The 22,762-nt window shown below is 37.0% G+C and overlaps 1 protein-coding gene across 1 annotated transcript; it reads left to right on the top strand.

Moving 5' to 3' along the window:
• The first annotated feature begins 1,854 nt into the window (after positions 1-1,854).
• On the top strand, positions 1,855-22,208 carry LOC103702606 (ubinuclein-1). Its single transcript, XM_008785095.3, is given in 16 exon segments — positions 1,855-2,376; positions 2,379-2,438; positions 3,541-3,624; positions 3,804-3,896; positions 5,041-5,117; positions 8,546-8,576; positions 8,578-8,946; positions 8,949-9,167; positions 11,087-11,186; positions 11,300-11,421; positions 14,413-14,499; positions 14,884-15,009; positions 15,239-15,379; positions 15,746-15,793; positions 16,320-16,421; positions 21,524-22,208. Coding segments are annotated over 16 exon segments (2,400 nt in total). The 5' UTR covers positions 1,855-2,136; the 3' UTR covers positions 22,025-22,208.
• Positions 22,209-22,762: the final 554 nt, after the last annotated feature.

Genomic DNA, 22,762 nt, shown 5'->3' on the forward strand with positions numbered 1-22,762 from the left:
ACATGCTCCAAGACCCCTCATGAGACGGCCCCAAAATGATGTGCTGCAAAGGAGGCGACCCAGTCTGCCGCACTGTTCGCCTCCCGAAAGACATACGAGACTCGGAAGGAGTCAAACTGCCTCACAAGATGATAGATATCATGGACTAGAGGGGGCAAGTCTGTCCTGGCATACCCGCTCCAAATTCAGCTGTAGCATGTCACCTTCCTTATTGCCACATGATAGTATACTAGGAGCATCACCACTACCACCAGTCCCGCAAGACTTGAAAGGCCATCTCTAGCAAACGAGGCAATTAACTTTTAGAAAGAAACAAGAAAATGGACCTTGGAAGCAAAAATGCCAATGAGAGAGCCCCAAGAAGATCTTTTTTAATGGAAAAATCAAGGATTTGGATCCCCCAAAAGAAGACTAACATACTTCAAGACTCAAGAAGAGCAATCCAAAATAGTAGAACTTTTGAATTATATCACTCAATAGCTTTAGAAGACTAATGGTCCAAGACATCAACATCCCATTCCAATGCAGCATTCCTCTCTTCAACAAGTTTTTAGCCTCTCAAATGTTCAAGTTGTAACAAAGGCAATGAAAAAGGATATTTAATATATAACTTCAAACTCCGGTTTATTGGCAAACTTATTTGCTCTGCACGCTTTGATGCATTTTCCTTGAAGACCTTCTCCACATCATTGAATCTCCACAATTCCACAAAGCTCCTTGATCAGCCCACTACCATATCTATTGGCCACCCAAGGCTTTCCTTTATGCTAATCAATTCTCCTGGCCACTTAGATTATTTCGTCCAAGCAATACCCATGAATGCTCCAAGTATAAGCTTTGATAACTTGCAGTAAACTTTCTTCAAGCATGTGATCCACAACCAACACCCCATATTTCCTCATTCATCTTTGCCTCATAAAAGGTCAGCAATCATGATCAAGGAAGTGATTGTGTTAAGATATGGGCCACACCGAGCCATGGATTTGATGATATCATCAGCGAAATTGATAAGGTAGTAGGCAGCTCTGCACAATGCCGAACGAGAACGATCTCTTCCTCAGCCTTCAGTGGATTGGTGTAAACAACGAAAGAGTTGATGAGAGTCTTCAAGAAAAGGCATTGCGGGTGGGGAGCTCACGAAAACGAGAAGAGAACGCGTCGACGTTGCCGCAACTGGAGGACTTAATGAGGGTGTCATGGGAGGTGAGGCGGCAATAGCTTAAGCTAGGGTTATGTTCACCGTCAAGGATGGTTTCATCCTTAGAGACGATGCTAACAGCATTAGATAGCAGATGGGGAAGAAACTCAAATTGGGTGTGTTAGAGTCTATTTGGGGCAATAGTGGTGTAGAATTTGCTATCAAAGACTACGACGCTAGACTAGTGACCGCTGGCGGTCGTCGGATCTTCGACACATCTGTCGTCAGTGTCAAACTTTGAGCTACATGAAAGGGCATAATCTATGCCATATGTGTATTGGGTGCGGACCATATTTTTCTCGAGGGAACTCGGCCATAGTGATAGAGTAGGTTCGAGGTTGGGGTTGTGCTGCTACCGGAATGCCGCTGCTCTACAACATCTGCAGACTCTTGGAAACCGTGGCTCCTATCAAGCCGCACATGTTTACAAAAAGAGTGCTATTAACTGGATCGCTTTTTTTACGGCTCAACATTCTAGAAATTTTATTTGGAAGAATTACATATCTACACTTTTTCTTTGTGCCATTTTTTTTTTTTTTTAATCTCGTTGACTATACCTCGATCCTTCAGGTGCCAGACTGCCAGCCCCCACTGTTACATATATATATATATATATATATATATATATATATATATATAAAGGAAGGGCCAGATTCTTGATGTACGGAAGGTCCGGGCGTTAGGACAATCCCGCGCAAGAGGTGCGCTCCTGTTTCCGCGTCCGAGCGCTCGAGCGAGGCGAGAGAGAGAGAGAGGGGGGGAGAGGAGCGTTCCTTCAGTCCCTCCCCGTCGAATGGTCTCCCCCGGCCACCACCGCTGCCGATCCCCAAATCCTCGATGCCCCCCTCCTCCCTATAAGTAGAAGAAGAGCTCCCCCGATCTTGGATGCCCTAGAATCCAACCCTTCCCCTTCTCCCTCCCCCCCCCCTGCCGCGACAATGGACGAGGATAAGGGCGGGACCGCGATCGTCGCCGCTAGGGCTTCCTCCTCCTCCTCCACCGTCCCCTCCGCCCCGCCGCCCGCGGTCTCCTCCTCCTCCAACCCCCCGAAGGAGGCGCCGCCACCGCCGCCCCCGGTGCCGGCCACCGAGCGGCAGCGGTTCTCGGTGGAGCTGCGGCCCGGCGAGACCACCATCGTCTCCTGGAAGAAGCTCCTCAGGGAATCCGGCAAGGGCACTGATGCTTTCCCTCCTTCTGGGTCGACCCTGCCCTTGGTCCCCCCGCCGCCGCCGCTGCTGCGGTAGGGTTTCACCGGCTTTAGTTTTGTTCCTTTTGCCCTTTTGGTTTTGATATTGTTCGAGATTCATGTTGCTTTTGCTCTTTCTAGGGTTTATACGATGCAAATTGTTTTATCTGTGCTGTTGTTTTGGATTTGAATACTTTTTGTTGGATCATAGATGAGCTTTAGGATGCTTACAATGTGCCTGTCGCTGAACTTCTCAGCTGTCTTGTTTTCTTTAATTGAGTTAAGTTGCCCGTCTATTGACCTACGCACACCATTATCTGCTTCTGAATTCAGTAGTGCTATTGTCAGTACCTCTTGGAAGAATGAGGTGAGATTGGTTATGAACTTATGATTGAGTGGATAATTGGAATACAAACATCTTCTAATATTCTATATCTTTTCGAAGAGGACATAATATTGATCCTAACCTGTCGAGTAGTCAGTGGTGGAGCCAGGATTTTGCTCGAGGGAGGGAGCTTAACATGTTCTTTAGAGGATATGTTTCAACAAGTTCTTTTGTACTAAGTTGCTGTTGATAACCTTTACACGATTTTCTCCTAGTTGCGCTATGAAATTATGTAAATATATCACTAACTAAAATCAAAACTAATACTCAACATGGATCATTATATATATTTATATCTATAACTAAAGTAGATAGAAACAATTCTTGAAGGAGAATTTTAGCCTTTGATAAATACATATTCAAGACCAATAGTTTGCGAGCAAAAAAATTTGAAACAATTTGTTTTCAATGAGTTTTTAGCCTTTGATAGGAACAATTTGCGAAGGAGAATTCACACACAAAAAAAATCTCAAATAGATGGGAGCTAATTATAAATTAGAGTACAGAGTTTTACTGACCTTAAGAAAGATATGCTCATCATGACCACAGGCAAATCATTCTCTTCCATTGAATTTGTATTATATCTTTCAATTGCATACTTGTCTGTTTTCATGGAAATGATCATTGCTGTCTGTAGCATTGGTCCCTCTGTTTGTATGCAGGACATGATTTATTCAGTTTCTGTTCTGTAACTGTAAGTTTGTGTTTGGTAGATTTATCTGAATTGCCATTTAACAATTACCTTAACTTTGGCTTGTTCTTTGTGTTCAGACTGTGGAAAATGAGCTAAAAGATGCAGTACCACCTCCAAATCGTTTTAGTGCTGTTATTGAGAAGATTGAACGCCTGTACGTGGTATGAAGTGTGTCATATAGTTAATTTGTGGTCTAATGCATTGAGAGTAATAGGAAAGAAGTATCTATGTAGCATTAGAAGTTCATTAGCTTAATGTAATGATCGTTCGGTATGATATGTTGTTGGGATGTGATTGAGTGGATGATAATTTTATTAACTCATGAAGTTCTTGATTTCAGGGCAAACAAAGCAGTGATGAGGAGGATCTTGATGATACTCCAGATGATGATCAATATGACACTGAGGATTCTTTCATTGATGATGCCGAATTGGTTAGTTTACTTATCTTTTCTATTTGTTATAGAATTATTCTTGTGATGTTAAGGAGCATTCTCGAAGCTTTATGCTGACATAGTATTCCTTTAAACATGGACTTCATAAATGACTCACAAATTTGCTATTTCTATTACTTCACCATGGTATCATAGCCATGACTTCCACTTAAGTGGTTTACAGATCTTTTTCTGCTCATTGTTAATGTCCATATTTCAGGAAACAATTTTATTAATCGTAACTGGTGTTTTAAAAGAATGCTGAGGACGAGTCACCTGTCAATTGATTAGATGGATATTTGTATCTTTCTATCTCAGATACTTTTACAATGATTTATTTATTTTGCCACATAATAATAGTTAATGGTTGTTTATTGGAAAGTACATAGAACTGCACCAGGGCATGCAGCAAAATCATATAATTTTGTTTGCATTGAGATTGGAACTCAAGATCATGGAGAACTTGGAAACTCTAGTATTCGATAGGTTTATTGTTTGATATGCTTGCATTAGTCTTGTCACCAAAGAATAGTAAACTTATAATTGGTAATTTTATATATATATATATATATATATTACGATGGTTCCAGTCTGATTCTCTGCAATTACTTCCATGGTAAGGTTGTCAAAAGTCTCCTTTATTCCAATAAAGTCTCGAGTCAACTCATTTATGATGTGTCTAGGAATTAGGAGGCGAACTGAATCTGGAGCTGGTATGCTAAATAACATTGCAGGGGATACAAAAGGTTTGCAACATGATTGGACATGCTGCTCTGCAACATGGAACCTAAAAGCATATGCTGTTTAAGAGCAACTGAAATCTGCCATTACATAATGTACTTAGTTTGTGTCTCAACACATAAATTTATACAAAGTGAAAGATATAACAGAAGTTTTTTGCTTAAATTAGTTTGTGTCCTCTTCCTTTATGATATGGCCGGGTTCAAAATAAAATGTATGAGTCATTATTTCGAAAAATAAGATGATGATAGCAACCAATTTTCACTAGTTTATATAATGTTTTTTACGAGATATGTCAGCCATTGTTATGCTGATATCAACAATTATCATTTGTAAATCTTATTGGATTATTTTTGTTGGCTGATTTCCCTTCCGTCTTATGTTATATATGGCTTTCTTGCAGGATGAGTATTTTCAAGTTGACAAATTGAGAACCAAACATGATGGATATTTTGTCAATAAAGGGAAGTTAGAACATGTGTAAGTTTTCTCTTGAGCATTTGCAGTTATGATTGCATCTACATCTTGTTATGTTTTTGTAAAATCTTGATCTAGTGGTAGAATGACATTCTAACGTAGGTATTCTTATATTTCCGAAAACTGCAGTCTAATTCTTATTTGGATGTCTTGACATGTTAGACTTGAACTTTATCTCAAATATCATGATGTCACCATCACTTCATATGTACCTTTTGGCACTTCTACGTTACATTTGGTGAAATTTTTGTCATATTTTATAAAATTATTAAGCCATTAATCCTATTTATTATTTGTTATACACATATAGTCTTACATATTTGTACACATTTAAAACTTACTTGCGCCTCTATGTCAGATTTCTTAAAGCTTCTCATGTAAGATTTCCTTTAGGATGCCTGGACTCTTGACACAGCACCTGTATCCTACGGCTTGACTCTTGAGTAACATTACTCAATCATGTATGAAATTGCTCATCTTTTCATGGAAAGAAGTAACCCAACACTTGTGTAACCTTATTTGCTTAGAAATAGCTTCAAAGTTTACTTCTATTTGTGGTGATTTAAATGAGATTTGTGTTTGATTTGAGGAAGTTCTTTGCGTACAATTTCAATAGACTTGTATAGCCTTTCTACCAGCTCAATATTATAAGTCTTGGATGTCGAAATTCCTTTGTAGGTAAATGTACAAAAGAACTGTCTTTAGATGAAAAGATTTGAGGCTGCACCCCTTAAACCAAGGTGATATTGTGGCAATGGACGTCAAAAGGAGGGCATCCTTTTGCTAGAACTCAAGGTCCATATGAGAGAAGCGGCACACATTTAACAAGCTTGTTTACTTCTGACCACCCAAGAAGGGACAATTGACCATTTCGGCTAAGGGAAATTTGAAGATGAACACTGTTTTGAAATTAACAAAATTGAAGATAGACAACAGACACAAAACCCAATATGAGAATATATTAAAAAGCTTGTAAAATTTGGAAATAGGCTAGATTTGGAAAAGGCTTTGGTGAACTAAAAATTTAGCAAATTTTGAGTTAACTGTTCGGATGTTTCGAAAGCTAAACTAATACATAAATGGATTTTACAAATTTGGCTACTCTTTTTCCTTTTTCATGGATATCCTTTTCATTTCCCTTTTTCCTTTCCATAGTTTTCAGCAGTCAGAACAACCTTAGATACCCTTAGGACAACCAGTTCTGAGGTTTGTTGATGACTAAGAAATTGCCCATATAGATGTCCAAAAGTAGCCTAGGGAGGTTCTTGAATGTATGCCTGTCGATGACTGTTGATCCAATTAAGACTCCCGCCAGCTTGCTTGTTTGCTTTCAGAGTCTGGCTGCTTTATTTCACTCAGATGATTACAGGTATGCTCCCAGCTATAATCTTATAATTCTCATGTTGTCTCAGAACAGTTAAATTAAAACTTCTTAAATGAGAAATGGTTTCTAGGTCCCTCCTCTAAAACAAAATAAATTGCAAGCCTTCAATCAGATTCTAGATAGAATCCAATGAAATTTGTTGAACTGCTATACTGAATCTTGACGAATCTGCCTGTTTATGATTGATGTCATATCATTCTGATCTGTCTATGGATATTTGTAGCCATTTTCTTTACCTCTTTATCCTAATCTTTTGTCATTTGCACGAATAAAGTGAAGATATAATAGCCACTGTTTTCCCAAGCTTGCTGTCCTCCATGCTAGAATCATCTTATTGATTTGTTACAAATATAAATCAAATTTATGCTCTTTATATGGTTGCACAATTTTATTTTTATTGTTTGCCTGTGGAACGTGGTTGGGGAAAGAAGACTATGCTTCTCTTACCAGATATTAATAGTTATTTTTTATTGAGATACGTGAATTTTTCTTATTTGAATTCGTGTAAGACATCATCCTGCTGCATTCTCTTTTTCTTTCCTCATGCTTCTTCCCTGTTAAGGCCGGTAAATTTCTCAGCAATCATCCAGAGGGCCAACTTTTCTGCACTTTTAATACTTGATTTGTTGTTCCTAAAAGTAACATAGTTTTCAGAATGCGTTCTTGAATGAGGCAGTTTGTTTACTTATGACTGCGCTTGTTAATTAGTATTGGAAGTTTTTACGCAAATTTGGACTTGCTGCACATCTGTTTCAACTTTCAAGTGCTTCATGGCCATAATCTTCTTCCATGTGTTTACTTATGTTGTATGTATGCGTACTTATTTATGCTACCTACTTACATAATTTCGTATGAATTGATCTATATATCTGTTCGTCTGTCTATCTATTTACCTATCTATTTTATGTTGGTATTTATGTGTGTATGTATTTATTTATGGATTGCATGCATGCATGCCTGAGTTTATCAGTGTGTATGATGGTCCAGGCAAGGGTCTTCCCAGCATCTTGTGGCTTGTCTACTAGGTGGTTCCCCTGGTACCCAGGTGACACCCCAGTAGCATCAGCAGATGTACCAAAAGGCGCACTGTTTTGTGAATGCTGTAGAGATTCTAACTACATCAATTGCCCAGTCACCTTGTTTGTCCCTGCTCATAGTAATTTTGCTCTAGTGACACCAAGATATGAAGAAGCTAAGACATCTCGGTCAGCAACGGAGATCAAGATGAACTAAGATTTTAGTTTATTTCAGCTGAGATTGAAGGCAGGAAAACATTGAAGACCAAGATTTTTGAGATTTTGACCAGTATGTTGGAATCGAGATATCAGAATCTCGGCCAATATAATATACCTAGATTAGCAACTATATTGAAGCATTAATTTTGAGATTGGTTGATAAAAATCTATCTAAAGAAGTAAAAAAAGTCATTGGAAAAATTGGCTGATCTGTCGATATTGCATTGGCCAATGTCTTGGATATCTCGGTTTATATCTGCTGGGATAATAAGGACTGATATTTCATGTGTATTCGTATTGGTGAGTGCCCAATACTGATACAAACTGAGATCTCAGCCAAGATGAAAACCTTGAATGGAACCTAGGATGCACTTGCTGAGATTAGGAGACAATTACTACTAATATCCTGGATATTAGCTTGCACAACACATCCTAAGAGAACTCCTTTTTAGAAAGATCAATGCTGTAAACTTGACAGATTTCCTCCAAAATAAAATGGACCATCTTTCACTTTAGCTGCATTCCTTTTACATTAAATTGTCGTAGCATAATTATGTCCGGAGGTTTAATTAAAACTTTTGTATTGATGTCTTGATTAAAAAAATTCAATTTTATGTCAACATTTAAAGTTTCCTATAAATGTAATCTTTGTGAATTTTTCCAGTCATATGAAATTAACAAGAATTACCTAATTTTGGCCACGTACAATTTCTTAAGTGACAATATAAGACAATGGATGTCTTTCATTGATATTGGTTTGATAAATGATAATGAGCAAAACATCTTAATACATTTTTTTCTTTTTGTATCAGTGAGCCTATGGCATCACCTGATGTGGCACCAAAAGAAAAGGAGAAGAAAAGAGTCAACAAAGGTTCGTGGGGAAAGGGATCATGATCATGTTCCCAGTGAATCCATAAACATGGGTAATATGCGAATCAAGGCTGCTGCAAGGAATGCACCATTGGTGGGAAAGAAATTATCAAGCCCTGCTAAAGTTCTGGCTCTTCCATATGTCGAAAATTATTATGAGGAAAACAAACTTGCAGACAATAAACTGAATGCCCCTACAGGAGCCTACAACAAAAGGTCTGCTGTTCTCACCATCAATTTGGAAAATCCTCCTTCTGTGAAACTACCAAATAAGGATATCTCATCACTACCATTGGAATCAAAAGATTTTGATAACCATAAAGCTGGGTTGATGCCATCCAGGACCTCACTCATAAATCAAGAGGAACTGGCGATTCTTTTGATCCCATGTATCAGACATCTCGGGACAAGGGTGTTTCTTCTCAAGTTGAATTTCAATCCAGGAGATTGCTGAATGGTGAGAACGAAGAAGTATCAGCTAAAATACGGCGCAAGGAGAAATATGGAACTGGCGAATTTTCTGACATGAATTCTTCTGGGAGTGTCTATACTACGCAAGCAGTAAGCACTTGTCATAGTTAAAATTTTTAGAATGCACAACATTTTTACTGTAACGTGATTCTTTTTCTGCTTTCTCTGCTTGGCTTCTACTTTGTTCCTCAAATTTCTTTTTAAACATTTTTACTTGTTATGAATATTTGAAACTTTTCATAGTCTTGTTGAAGTTGTACTGTCTGCTCTTAACTTATATAAATGGCCTCCAGCTCTTCAGCACAATTTTTTATGAGCTTTATTTTCATCTTGGACCTCTCGATCAATTTTCTCTGACGTGGCTAAATGGACCTACCATCTATAACAATTTGTAACTTGGGAAACAGCTTTTCGATATCCTAAGCATTAAATCCCATTAGAACTATGAAGTGCTGCAGAATCGGTTGATTATTTTGGTATGTTTCTGTTATTGATGATGTTAGAAATTCCCACAATTTTATTATTTGACAGTAGTATTTTGGTGGAATGATGTAACTGCATGGTAGGACTGCTTCTTCATGAGATACCCTCGAGGATGGGCATCAGTGCCTCTGTTTAGCTGCAGATCTGAGAAGTGGACTGCTAGTTTGTTTCTATGCTTGAATTTTCAAATCTTCCATTCTTATCAGCTCTATAAAAATACATCCTGACATCTTCAGAATAAATGGTTCTCATTAAACTTTTCGCAGTGTGCTTTGTAGTATTAAAAATAAAGACACATACCTTTCCAGTTGTCTTAGTTATATGAAATCATGGTAAAGAAAAATGCTTGGAGATGTGGAGGTCCATTTTTTTATTTGATATTTTGCTACCTTCTCTTTAGTCTGATCGGCTTGTGATATGCCAGACTTATATAAAAGTCAAACCTAATTTGATTTCTTATGATCTGCGAAAGTGCTACACAAGGGGGTTCTCCTTCATCCTACTTCTCTTCTTTGGGTAGACTGGTGAAACCCTTAAACTTCCTATTATTTGATTTATAGTTGTATCATTCATGCTTATACATTAATTGCAGCATTTCCTTTGTGCAAAATTCTTCTTATGTGACTGAACTGCCTTAAATGCCTGATGTTCTGATCCATTTGATATAGAGCAGTCTTACTCCTGTTGCTTAAGTCTTGTAGAAGTCCACGAAAAGTCTTGCTAGCCTGTAATGCCCAAACAACGCTCTGCAACCTCTTTCTACTTGATCTAATAGATTAGATCAAAGAAAATTACTGATCCTGAACTTGTCCAGCCATGTGTTTTCTCTGTGTATAGTATGATTATATTCTAAGATTGATCCTTAAGAATTATAAATTTTATATTTTTACAAGCTAAATATGATGTTCCTGAGTCTTAAGAGATTTTGTTTGGACTTCTTTACTCCTATATTTCCTTCATTCCATTTTTTACATATTCATCTACTAAATTGTATTTATTGCTATTCTTTGGCTATCTATTACATATAAGGTCATATGCTCTTGTTAGTATTAGCTATAAGGTAAATTGTCTTTTCATCTAATAAAGGTCTGTTGCATGTTAATTGTTACCTCCTTGTTTCTCTTATTGGAGGATGGACCATCTATCAAACAGTGGTTTATGCTTTTAAACTTGAAAGGAGCCCTTTTGCAGTTAAATGAGAATCCCAGTGGACATTGATATGGTGGAACTCAGCACCTGAGGGATGGTTTACACCTATTTGCTGTTTCTAGCACTTTGCTACTTACCTTTGCAACTAGCAGCATAGCTCTCATGTAACACTACTTATGACAATATTGTCAAAAACAGAAAAAAACTTTTTTGCCCTAGTTTTCTGAGGTCTGGTGCAACATAATAGATTATAAATGCCATCTTCTTCAATACCTGATACTACAGTTGGACTGGATGCTAAATCTCTTGCTGAGCACATCACTCTTCTTTCATATATAGCATAATCCATTTTTTGGGTTGTTTTTTATGTCTTGCAGCAACCAACATTCACAAGGGTGAAGGAAGGCTCCACTGTTAGACCGAAAGGCACAACACTTGAACGAGCCATTCGGGACCTAGAAAAGATAGTGGCAGAGTGTGAGTCGTTTGATGATTCAAAACTGTAGTACTTTTTGTTGAGGCTTAGACTTATGGAGTACCATTGGAAGCAACTCAGATCTCATTGTTATTGTTCTGAATTTTTCCTGCAGCCAGACCACCAAGTATTTATGTTCAGGAAACGGTTCAGGAAATAGATCCTTCATCTCAAGGAGTTAAAAGGAGGCTTCCTCAGGAAGTAAAACAGAAGCTTGCTAAAGTTGCAAGATTGTCGGTAATTGCTGAGTAATCTCATTCCTTGTCTCCAGCTAATGCTTTTAGTAGTGTTCTACCTAATGAATACTTGGTCCCATAGCCTCATCATCTTTTACATTTTTAATTCTGTTATCTAACTTAGAGGTCAAATTTAATCCTTTCATGATTTATACCCTCTGCACTTCCTTCGTATCACATATCTGCATGAATAATTTCTAGTGATTAGCTGGAATGCCTTCACCATCATTTTCATCTTGCATATTTGAGGCTTCCAATAGGCTTTTTTAGGAATGTATATGGCTTCCCATGTAGACTCTGCTGTGTCTTAAAAACAGTATTGACTAATGTTAGCGGCAACTATCTCAGAGAGTTTTAAGCCACAGGGGATGGCATGTTGATATTGTCTGCAAAAGTAGATTTTTCCCCTTTGGTGTTTTTCATATGTGCTTGTTTTGTGTTGTTTGGGGGGGGTGGGGGGGGTGGGGGTGCGCTGAAGGCTCCATGATTGATGCCAAAATTGACGGGGTCATATAGTCTATTTGTTGCATCTTCTTTTCTGCAGCTGCTTTACGGCTACTATAGTGAGTCAGCTTTAGCTAGAAACTAGTATATAACCTGCACAATGCGCAGGGTGTATTTTCTCCCTTTTCCAACTATTCTTGAAATGTAATATAGAATAGATACAATAGAATGGATAATAGAAATAGAATAAAACATAATAGATATAAAAGTAGTTATTTTCTAAAATAAATTTTTTATATTAATATTATGCTGTACTATAACTATACAAAATTCTAATGGTGTGTGTGTGTGTGTCAATATAGTGAAATAATAAGATCATGATCCAACCTACATATAATGAGAAATAGAAAAATATTGCATCTAGGAGATATTTAAATGCAATATAACAAGGTCATTAGTGGTTGTACTTTTTACTTTTATGTAAGATCATGATCATAGAAAGTATTAGAACTTAATAAGTTATTAGTGTACCCTAATGACCCACGCAGGATATGGATAAGATACCATACCAATAAAAATATTTTTTATTAATATCATCATACATTAAACAATATGGCCATTAATAATGTCTTTAATTTATGTATTAATTTAGTAATACTGATGAAAAATTCTTTATTTAATACAGTTTAATAGGATAATAAACTTCTTATTAATGATATTATATTGCTATATTTTCATAAAGAACCATATTAAATAAAAATTATACTTATTATCTAAAATAAAGAGCTTAATTAATAACATTATTAATATGGGGTTCCACGTGACGAAATGTTTAGACCTACTCTTGATGAGAACTAATCATATTCATCAAAAATTCTTTGCTCATAATAAGTTTATAAGATCTTAATACCTTCTCTCTTGAAGAATAAATTTCTTATTTTCGATAAATGAATCTCTTATAACATATTGTAATAGTTGATTTTATATCAATAACAAATATTATTTTCATTTGCATTATTTTGACTAAATATTTTTTCAAAATTCATTTGTTTACATTAATTCAAAAAAATTAATTTATATTATTTTTTTATTATTTTCATGCATTTTGTCATATGAGGAAAGAGAAGACTCATGTCTTTCTTAAAATATTTAAGAGACAACGTGCACTTTAGTAGACCTTAACCCTTAATCTTTCTTGGTCTATAATGTTAAATGTTTATGTGATAATTTCCATGCCAGCGGGACCCCTTCCCTTTTATAGCATAACTCCGCGCACCAGCAAGTTGACGGCTGGTCAATGCATGTCACGTTGGATGTGTTTCCACATGAAAGTAAATAATATTTGGACATATAGCGAATGGTGAGCCCTAATATCTGTGCAGGTGGCGAACAGAGAGCTCTGTTGAAGCAGAGCCTCCACTTTACTATGTATATATATATATATATTAGATTCACAACTGATGGGGTGAAAGGAGAGTCAACTTAAGTAATGTTGAACTTATTATGTTGGTGGATCGGGCTCGATAATGTAGTTCAACACTTGTGATTTGGCTTGTCGATTGTAACAACTTTGACCGCAACATCCTTGTATTGTGTTGATGATATCCTATCAATATGTGGTTGCATGTTCCTGTGGCCATATTGTACACAATAATTATTTGCACTGAGATTTTCTGTTGGAGTTGCTATGATTGAAGCATCATGTATTGTGCCAATGACATTCTATGATTGGCGCTGAATTTTGCACTACTATGTGATGTGTCAGCACTTTGCATATGGCATAATTGAATGATACAAATTACTAACAAAAGATATATAACCAGCATATTATGATATGATATGACAGCTCAAGTTAGGTGCATATAGGATACATCTGATTCTTTATGAAAGGAAGTTGGACCTTACTTTTGGCAGTCAAATATCAATTTGACTCATCTAAGAAAACTTATCATCTTCGTTCAAAAAGAAAATACCAATTGCTGATAAATAGGTCATAAAAATCTTATGTTTACTAAAGAAAATTAACCAGCAAATAGATATGATCTATCATTGTATTGAATTTTTATCAGCAAAAACAATGACAAGAAGCTTGAACAAAATAAAAGAAATCTGACACATATAATGGTAACTGGGTCCACCTAAATGCAGCTTATCAATTTGGCAGGTTCAGCAATATTCACAGTATGACTCATGCAAAATTGCATCAATCTGCATTATGATCAATACCAATGAGGGTTCTGTAGTGATATGCACACACTATGTTGCTGTCACAATAATATTGTATATGTCGTCTGGAACCTAGATCCTTGGGGAGTTGACTTTTATGCCCTAGCCCTTTAGGTATACTACCTCTAAAAATTCTTTCATGAGCTCTCTACATTCTAATACTTAAAACAGGCTCCAACCAGCAGTTCGGGGTAGGCTATGTGAATTTTTTCTTGCTGTGCTCTTATCATTGTTTTGTTTCTGTCGTTTACACAAATTCTATAACTTTTACTTTCTAGATGTCTTGACTTTTATAATGAACTACATTTCAATGTTATCACAGGCAAGCCAAGCCAAGGTCTCAGAAGATGAGTTAATTGATCGTCTTATGGGTATTCTTGGTCACTTGGTGCAGCGGAAGACATTGAAGGTAATAATTATAGAAGCTAATTTCCATTGTAGTCAGTGAATTATGTAATACTTAGAAAAGCTAATGCCACCTGTAGTCAGTGAATTATGATATCAATTTCCTGCTTTGATTTTCTCACATAAAAAGTAATTTTGAAAATTCTCTTTGCCCATGTATGCATTACAAAACTGACATCGTTTCAGCAGGGGTCACACAGATCTGTTTTCCTGTGCACTTAACTTTCTCCAAATAACAAATTTGAATGCTATATATCTTTCAACAAGTCTCTTATTGGTTTTATTATTTGATATATGTATTTTTTTTTTTTTGTTTATTGCAGTAGGATACTCAATCCTGGTTCAATATAAAATTTTCTAGATACTAACCTACTAAATTGCATCACAGAGAAACATGAAGGAGATGGTTGAATTAGGTCTTTCAGCAAAACAACAGAAAGCTGATAGATTCCAGCAAACTAAAAAAGAAGTCCATGAACTGATCAGAGCACGTGTCTCGAACCTGAACTCTCACGTAAGCTTATAGATACTATTAAAACGGAAGCATCTTGTGAAGTCATGAAACAAACAGAAATTTCTATAATTTTATACTACAATTACTGTTGTATGATATATAGCAAAGACATGCATCTCAAAAGTTGAATTCAACATCTTAAGTTCTATGTTTAAGAAGTTGAATTCAACATGCACTACTTTATTTCATTAATTACCCATCTATATCTAAGTGCTTCTTTCTTCAACAGGTGGCTGAGCTGCAGGACATTTCAGCTGATGACTTCCAGGAGGTTATCAATAATGATGAAAGAAGAGCTCTAAAAGGAAAATATAGCATGGATACTGCACTGGAAGACAAGATCTGTGATCTCTATGATTTATATGTTGAGGTACAAAATTATCCTCACTTGATTTCTTTTTTTTTTTTGGCTGTGGGATTTATCTTGAAAAGAAGGGAGTAAAAGTGTGAGGTGGATTCGAGAGGAGAGTGTTTTTGAGAAATGATACTATGCTGCATGCTTTAACCTTTCTTAGGTTATGGGTTAAGTGTTCCGAAGGTGTGTTATGAATGGTTCTCCTCCTATGGTTTACTGTATTATCTTAATCCAAAAAAAGATCCCTGCCTTTTGTTGGCCAGTTTAAAATAACTCATATTCCCTCTGTTATTCATTCTCATTATTTCGTTTCAATTCTGATCTCCCCAAAAAATTGATTTGAGACTATCGCATCACTTTCTAAACTATCTTCCATTTCAGGGGATGGATGAAGATAAAGGCCCTCAAAGCAGGAAGCTATATGTTGAGGTAGTCCTGATCCTATTTTTATATTTTAAACATTTTCTTGTAGAAATTCTGTTGATCTGAGATTCAACCATGCTTGAATCATTGATCATTCAAATACTTAAAATTTAGACACAATTGTTCTTATTGATTTTTTTTTAGCTTTTATACATTCTGTTTTTTGTTTTTTTTTATTTTATTTTGTTTTATTTTGACATTTCTGTTTGGATAATTTTGATCATTAGCTGATTAAATTTGTTTACTTCAAGCGTAAAATTTCTTGCTTTATTTTGGTTATGATTGCATCCTTTTCATTTTTTTAAGAATTTGTAGGTGGTTTCTGGCCTAATTGTCGCTTCTTGATTGTTCGTTATTATTTGATGATTGCTTGACCTTTCTTGCCTGTCTTTGTTTTAATGTTTGATCTGTGGAAGAAGTTTCTTCTAATGAAAATGTTGCATTTTGCCTCATTTATATCTCTTGATGAAGCAGTCTTTTGATTTGACTTATGTTATATATCTTTTGACTCATGCTTTTTTCTGGATTCCAGCTTGCAGAGTTGTGGCCACATGGTTACATGGACAATGTTGGAATCAAAGATGCTATATACAGATCCAAGGAGCGAAAGAGGGCATTATACAGGCAGAATAAGGTCTTCATTTCCCTATTATTTTCTTACATGTGCATAACTCTCTCTTGTTCCATGAATCTGACCTCTTATTATTCGTTACTTTTCATACAAGTATGAGTTCTTCCAGACATGTAATGCTATGATGCGTAAATGAACTGCTACAGACCTCTATCATCATACCTGTCATTTGTTTTAAATAGTACTTTTTTTACTTGTTGAGTACTTATATATTATCACATTGAAATCATGTATGTCATGGTTTTATAATTTATCTAGTGTCAATGGCATAAATCCTCTACTTCAATTGCATTATAGATTGAAGTCCTCATTTGTAATTGGAAATATTTTCTGTCTATGTTGGAGAAAGTTGTGGTTCATTTTTATAAAGACTATGAATGCAAACATTTTTAATAGGAAATCGATGTTGAAAAAAAGCGGATTGATAAATTACATGGTAAAGCAGAAAAACTGAACCTTTCTTGGCATGAGATAAAGTCAACTTTGAGTTGTTAGCAATATTATAGGTTTGATTACTAGGGAAGAGAACAGAAACTCAAAATATTCCTCTTCTTAAGGATTGGCAATCAAATGGGGGAAAAAAATAAATATCAAAATATAGGGAAAACATCTCTCTTAAATTCAAAATCTTTTGCTCCATTCGGTTGACTATTTTGATCGGAATAAGGCAAAGAGATCATGCTAATTTTTCCACATTTCAAGTCACGTCAAGAAAATAATCTTGTACTTTTATCAGTTTCATATATTAAAATTTTCCATTTTGTTTGCAAGCGAACATATTGGAATATGGCTGAGGATGAGAACTAGTGCAACTAGAAATTCATGCATATACATAGGCAGTTGAGTCTACCCATTAATTAAGTCACGGCATAGTCGTGACCATGCATGTAAGTAACATAGACAAGGAACTTCTAAGGTATTATAAGATTAATGTCTGGTAAGAAGAAAATGATTAGTGCAGTTAAATTTAAGAATTTTCAACTTTTAGATGTGTCCTGGGGAGCCTTGATTCTTGGTCTCCTGCTTGTCTCTATAATATGTTAGTACCCAGCTCATATGTTGGTGTATATGCAAAAGATAAAATTGATAAATATTCTACATGATTCGATCATAAGCATACTGGATTTCGTATGGTGTAAAACAACCCAACTCAACTTGCCTAACTTGATCTGTTGGGTTCGCAGGATAAGTAAGGGTCCAGTAGTCATAATCTACTGGTGGGTCGGTTCATGTAGGTTTTCTTTTAGAGGATTTTGACTCTTAGATTTACAACCATCTAATTCATTCATCTTTTATCACATATAATAACACTTATATTTATTTGTTAAAATATAGTACATTTGTACTTTCTGTGGAAAATAAATTCATAACCTAGCTCAAACCCTCCCACTTCAATCTCTTATTTCTTCTCCTTTCTCTCTATTATCATTATTCTTCCTACTCCTAATGCCAACCCAATACCTTCCCTCCTTTCTCTCCCATTTCCTTGTTGTCCTCCAAGTAACCTCTCGTGCGCCCTTTCTCTCCCTCTAATGGCATTAGATGACAACACCAACTGTGCATATAGTGACATTTGGTCACCATCTGACACAAGTGGCCTTTCAAAGGTGGGGTTGGAAAAAGAACTCTTTGCTGTCATATTCATTGCATCTCAATGATGGCCATCATGATGGAGCAGTAGGTGGCATCCTTCCTGCACTCCTAAAGAGGGTTATTGCCTGCATGGCGGTGGTAGGGGTGGCAATGGCTTGGCTTGGTCAGGTTTGTGTCAGGTCAAGTTAGGAAAACACATGAAACCTCGATTTAGTACTCGACCCAACCTAGACACACTTCGACCCATACCCACCGACAAGTTAATCCTTACGACCCTATTTGACCCATTTAACTCGTATATAGTCTAACCTGCAAGGCCCCATGACCTTGGTCAGCCCAACCTAACCTGTCTGACAAACTCCTAATCGCTTTTAATGACTCATTTCCAAAATGAATTGAACTAATATTAGAAAAAGATCAATGATAGGATCCTTACCCAAGGTCATGACTCAACCAAACCTGAATTATCTTAACCCAAACAAGACTTTACTGTCATGACCCAAGTTGGGTCAAATCTGACCCATACCTGACCAATTTAAGGTCCAGTCGAAAAATCTGACCCATACCTGACCCAAACTTAATAAAACTTGACGCAAATGCGACCCGAACAGGGTTAGGTCACTTTCCAGGTTGGGTCAATTTTTGCACCCCCTTGCAGCAGACATCTCCAAGGATATCCTGTCATCCTCAACAGAGGAAGACGTGAGGCAGCTTGTGGTGGATCAAACTGTCCGTGGTCCTTGTGAGCCTTCTGCCAATCCAATTTCTTCCAGCCTTCCTTTCTCTTCTATCTCACACCTCTTGCATGATCTCCACCACTCCCATGACATCAACATCACCCATTGCCCATCACAGGCTTCTCAACCACCTCCAGCCACCTCTCATTTGTTCTCTTCCCAGTTCATCCCTTCCTAGGTTGGGTTAATGTCAGCTTGTTTTGACCTGCAGACTGCTTTAGGTTAGAGAAATGTGATGTATTGGTGGGTCAGATCAGGTGATTCAGGCCAGTTAGGCCTTACTATTTGATCTTCCTGTGGTCCGACTGGTTGCTACCCCTAGGCATAAGACCGGAAGGGTGACTGATCTCATATATGTCATAATGGAGAGAGGCATTGGTGAATGAGAGTGATTTTATATTTTTTTGATAGTAAAATTTTGGTGTAAACAAAGCCAAGTGAAAACATTTTCTTTAAGAGATACTCACCAACATCAAAAAGAAGTATCGAGATAAAATTCAAGGGAAATGTAAATGTTTAGGCCCCATTGTTCTTTTTTGATGACTTGCTGTGTATTCTTGAGTATTTTTTATGGAGATTGGAAGATTTTAATGTGATTTGCTAGTGCCTTTTGTTCGTCTTTTAAAGGGTTAAAGTGTAGCTTTTGCCTTATAGGCCTTAATTTATTCTACAAGATTGCTTCTGAAGCTTTACATTCTGACCTACAACAATTTATCTATTGTCATTACTTTAAGGAGCATTTTATCAAATTCAATTAACCCCTGTGGGTAATGAATGCATGTATAGTGAAGGGAGAAAAGTATCCTTTGATCTGATATGCAAATATTCTTTGATCCAAGTTTATTGGATTTCTCTTGCTGACTTCACTGAATATTCGCTAATTTCATATAGCTCCTGCATTTGAGGATAAATCTTTTGTCGTGGATTTATTTGCTCTGTTAGTTGCTCCTCTTCTTAATGTGCATAGCAAATGAATTGGAGCTTTCATACATTCAGACCACCAAATCTGAGTACACATGTGCTAGATATCGCACTCTGAATGCATAGTATATCTCTAGTTAACTTGCTTCAGATACTTGCATAAATGGATCTCAAAAGAGAAAATCTTTGGCATGGAGAAGAAATACCATGTCCTGTGCAAGGGAGTCATCTATATTGTCAAAGGCACCATCCAACTGCCTTGTCCTAATATTAGGCTTTATGTTACCGAAACTGATGTGCTATTCCTATTTTTTTCTCTTGCTTTAACTCTGGACTCTCCCGTCTGACCATTGACCAGCCATCTGATTGGAAGACACAAACAGGGTGTATGGGTCATTCACAATCTTGGTTAATGGTATTCTCTTCAGTCTAATGCAGGCAATGGTTGATGGGCTCATTTTGAAGTTCACATTATATGTTAAAAGCGCTATATATAAATAAGAAAAAAAGTCGACAAAACTATGCAAATAAATACAAGAGATTAAAGTTGAAGTCTCTGAAAGGGTACATTCTTGAGTCTTTTTCTTTTCTAGTGGAGTTGTTATTATCTACATGCAAGTTTTTTGGCGTTTGGGCTAACTTGAGTTTGACAAATTCAACAATATACAAGTGAAGACAAGCTAATCAAAGCAGGTTGGTGTGTCTATTCTAGGTGCGTGGGTGATGTAATTTGATGGCCACATGTGCTCTAACAAGTTGTTAACATTTTGTTGATAATTTAAGGGTACAATTTAAAGGTAATCCTCATGTTACTTTCTCTTTGTGCTCTTTCTTTGACATCCTTTCTTATGATTACTGTGAATCCCCTTCCTAACGTTTGTTGGATGTCCTACAAGGAGCACAATTGTTCATTTGCTGGTTTTTGTGGGTAAAAAGACACCAATGACTATCATAATTTATTGTTTTATATAAACTTGCATAGGTTCTCCTCTCCCTCCCTCCCCCTCATGCCCCGCCCTCGACACACACATACAGAGAGAGAAAGAGAGAGAGAGAGAGAGAGAATCAGCCTTATATTGGCTAGTTGGCACCCATCTCAACTTGAGAGATATCATGGATTTGAACCTTAGTGGTGGTGCCTCCACACCATCAAAACAGAAAATTAACTGTTGAAAGGATGTGAAGTAACCAGCTTTTCTTATGGAAAAGAATCCTCTGCTAGCCTGACTAATACAGTTAAAACCATTATCTAAGTCCTATTGCATCTACCCTACAGTTAGTTTGATTTTTTAATGTATTTCTAGAAATAGACTAGACATCTGTGGATTTGATAATTTTCCCAATTTCGTAAGTAGGAAAGTGGAAGGTATTTATCTTAAGCCTCTGGTACATGACCATTGAAGTATCTCTGTGCAGATAAAGCCTTTTCCCTACTTATTTGGTGGTGGGGATGGGGGATGGACCATAAAATATATTTCTGAAACTCGATCTCTGATTTAGTTTTTTTAGAGTAACTTCCTAGAGCTTTTTACACTAGAGAAAAAACATGCAAATTATAGGCAAGTTGAGTAGTAAATATAAAAGACCTGTGTAATCTATCTATTGTAAATCCTTCCCAGTCTGGGGAGATATTCTTGCCATCACCTATAACATTCTGCTTTTCTGCTTGTTCAGATTGGCAACGAGGTAATAAATTACTGAAAGTTGCATAATATGGATCAGAGAATGTTATTTGATCAAAACTTCTCATTTGTATCCTTTTTTAAATGTTCTGCAACTGAGCTGTTTTAGTTCACAGTTTGTCACGTTTTTGTGCATGAAGTGCCATTTTTTTTTTTTTTGATGTAACTTCAGGTTCGTGATGAGGAGAGGATCAAGAGGAAAAAATTGGCTGCAGCAGTTAGGGTAGAGGAGACTAACCCGGGGCCAGCTTCTCAAGCACGAGCTGGACAAGAGAGACCAGTTACTGACCCTACTGGTCCATTTCTTGTTTCTCCGGACAAGTTAGTATCCAATCAATTGCCTGCCTCATTAGGCAGAATTACTGATCCTACTCCACTTTCAAGTGATTCCGGACAGCAACATGTACTGAAAAATCCTGACAAGGCTAAAGGAGGTAGCATGAGTGTAATCCCCGACGATGGCAGCAAAGCTGTTGTCGATATGAAAAAGAAGATGAAGAGGAAGTCAGAATCAGACTTGGGGGAAATCCATGTTCATCCTCTTAAGGTTCCTTCTCAGCATACCAAGGAAAGGCACAAATCTGAAAAGCTTACAGATGACACAGATGTTAGTCAGCAGTCTAAACCAAGCATTCCGCTGCCTGGAGTTCCAGATTCTGACCAAGCAAGCTGATTCTGGTTCATCATAGCATTACGAAATATGCCTCTTCCAGTCAATTCTTTTGTGAGCAACTGTGTAGTATAATGCAGATTCTCTTCCCAATATAACCATGAGGAGATATATGGCTGTCCCTATTTTGCTTCTAACTAGAACGCAAAATAATTACTTGCTACCAATTGAATCATTTTCCTTGTTATGCTGCTGCTGCTGTGGTTCTTAAAACCGTATTCCTGGAATCCATCCTTCTGTGGTAAGTGACGACCTTGGGATGAGCCTTGTCCCAGCTGATCAATTGCTGAGTAGTCTCCTGTTCTGGGTAGAGGATGAGCCAGCAAGCAACCTGCTGCTGCTGCTGTAGTTTAAGCAATAGTTATGCTGCTTAAACCCCGGCTGCCAAATCATGCACCCCCCCCCCCCCCCCCCCCCCCCCCCCCCAACCGGGTGAAGCAAAAAAGATAGGGCTGAGGGAGGAGTTCACCTGCATTTACTTTTTATTTAACTCATTCAGTTTTTGAATGTCCGAGGGAATCATGGAAATTGATGCTGATTTTGGCTGGACAACTCAACATCTTGATGTTCCAGAAGTTATCTACAGGTTTTATCGTTACTAGAAATTCCCAGGTTTTATCGTTACTAGAAAATGTACTGCTACAGTAAACTTGAGAGAGAGAGAGAGAGAGAGAGAGAGAGAGAGAGAGAGAGCTCCCGCAGCAACCCAAATCTTCCTCAAGAAGTCACTCAGCTGGCTGC

This window comes from Phoenix dactylifera, chromosome 1, assembly GCF_009389715.1.
Source record: "Phoenix dactylifera cultivar Barhee BC4 chromosome 1, palm_55x_up_171113_PBpolish2nd_filt_p, whole genome shotgun sequence".
Lineage (NCBI taxonomy): Eukaryota > Viridiplantae > Streptophyta > Magnoliopsida > Arecales > Arecaceae > Phoenix > Phoenix dactylifera.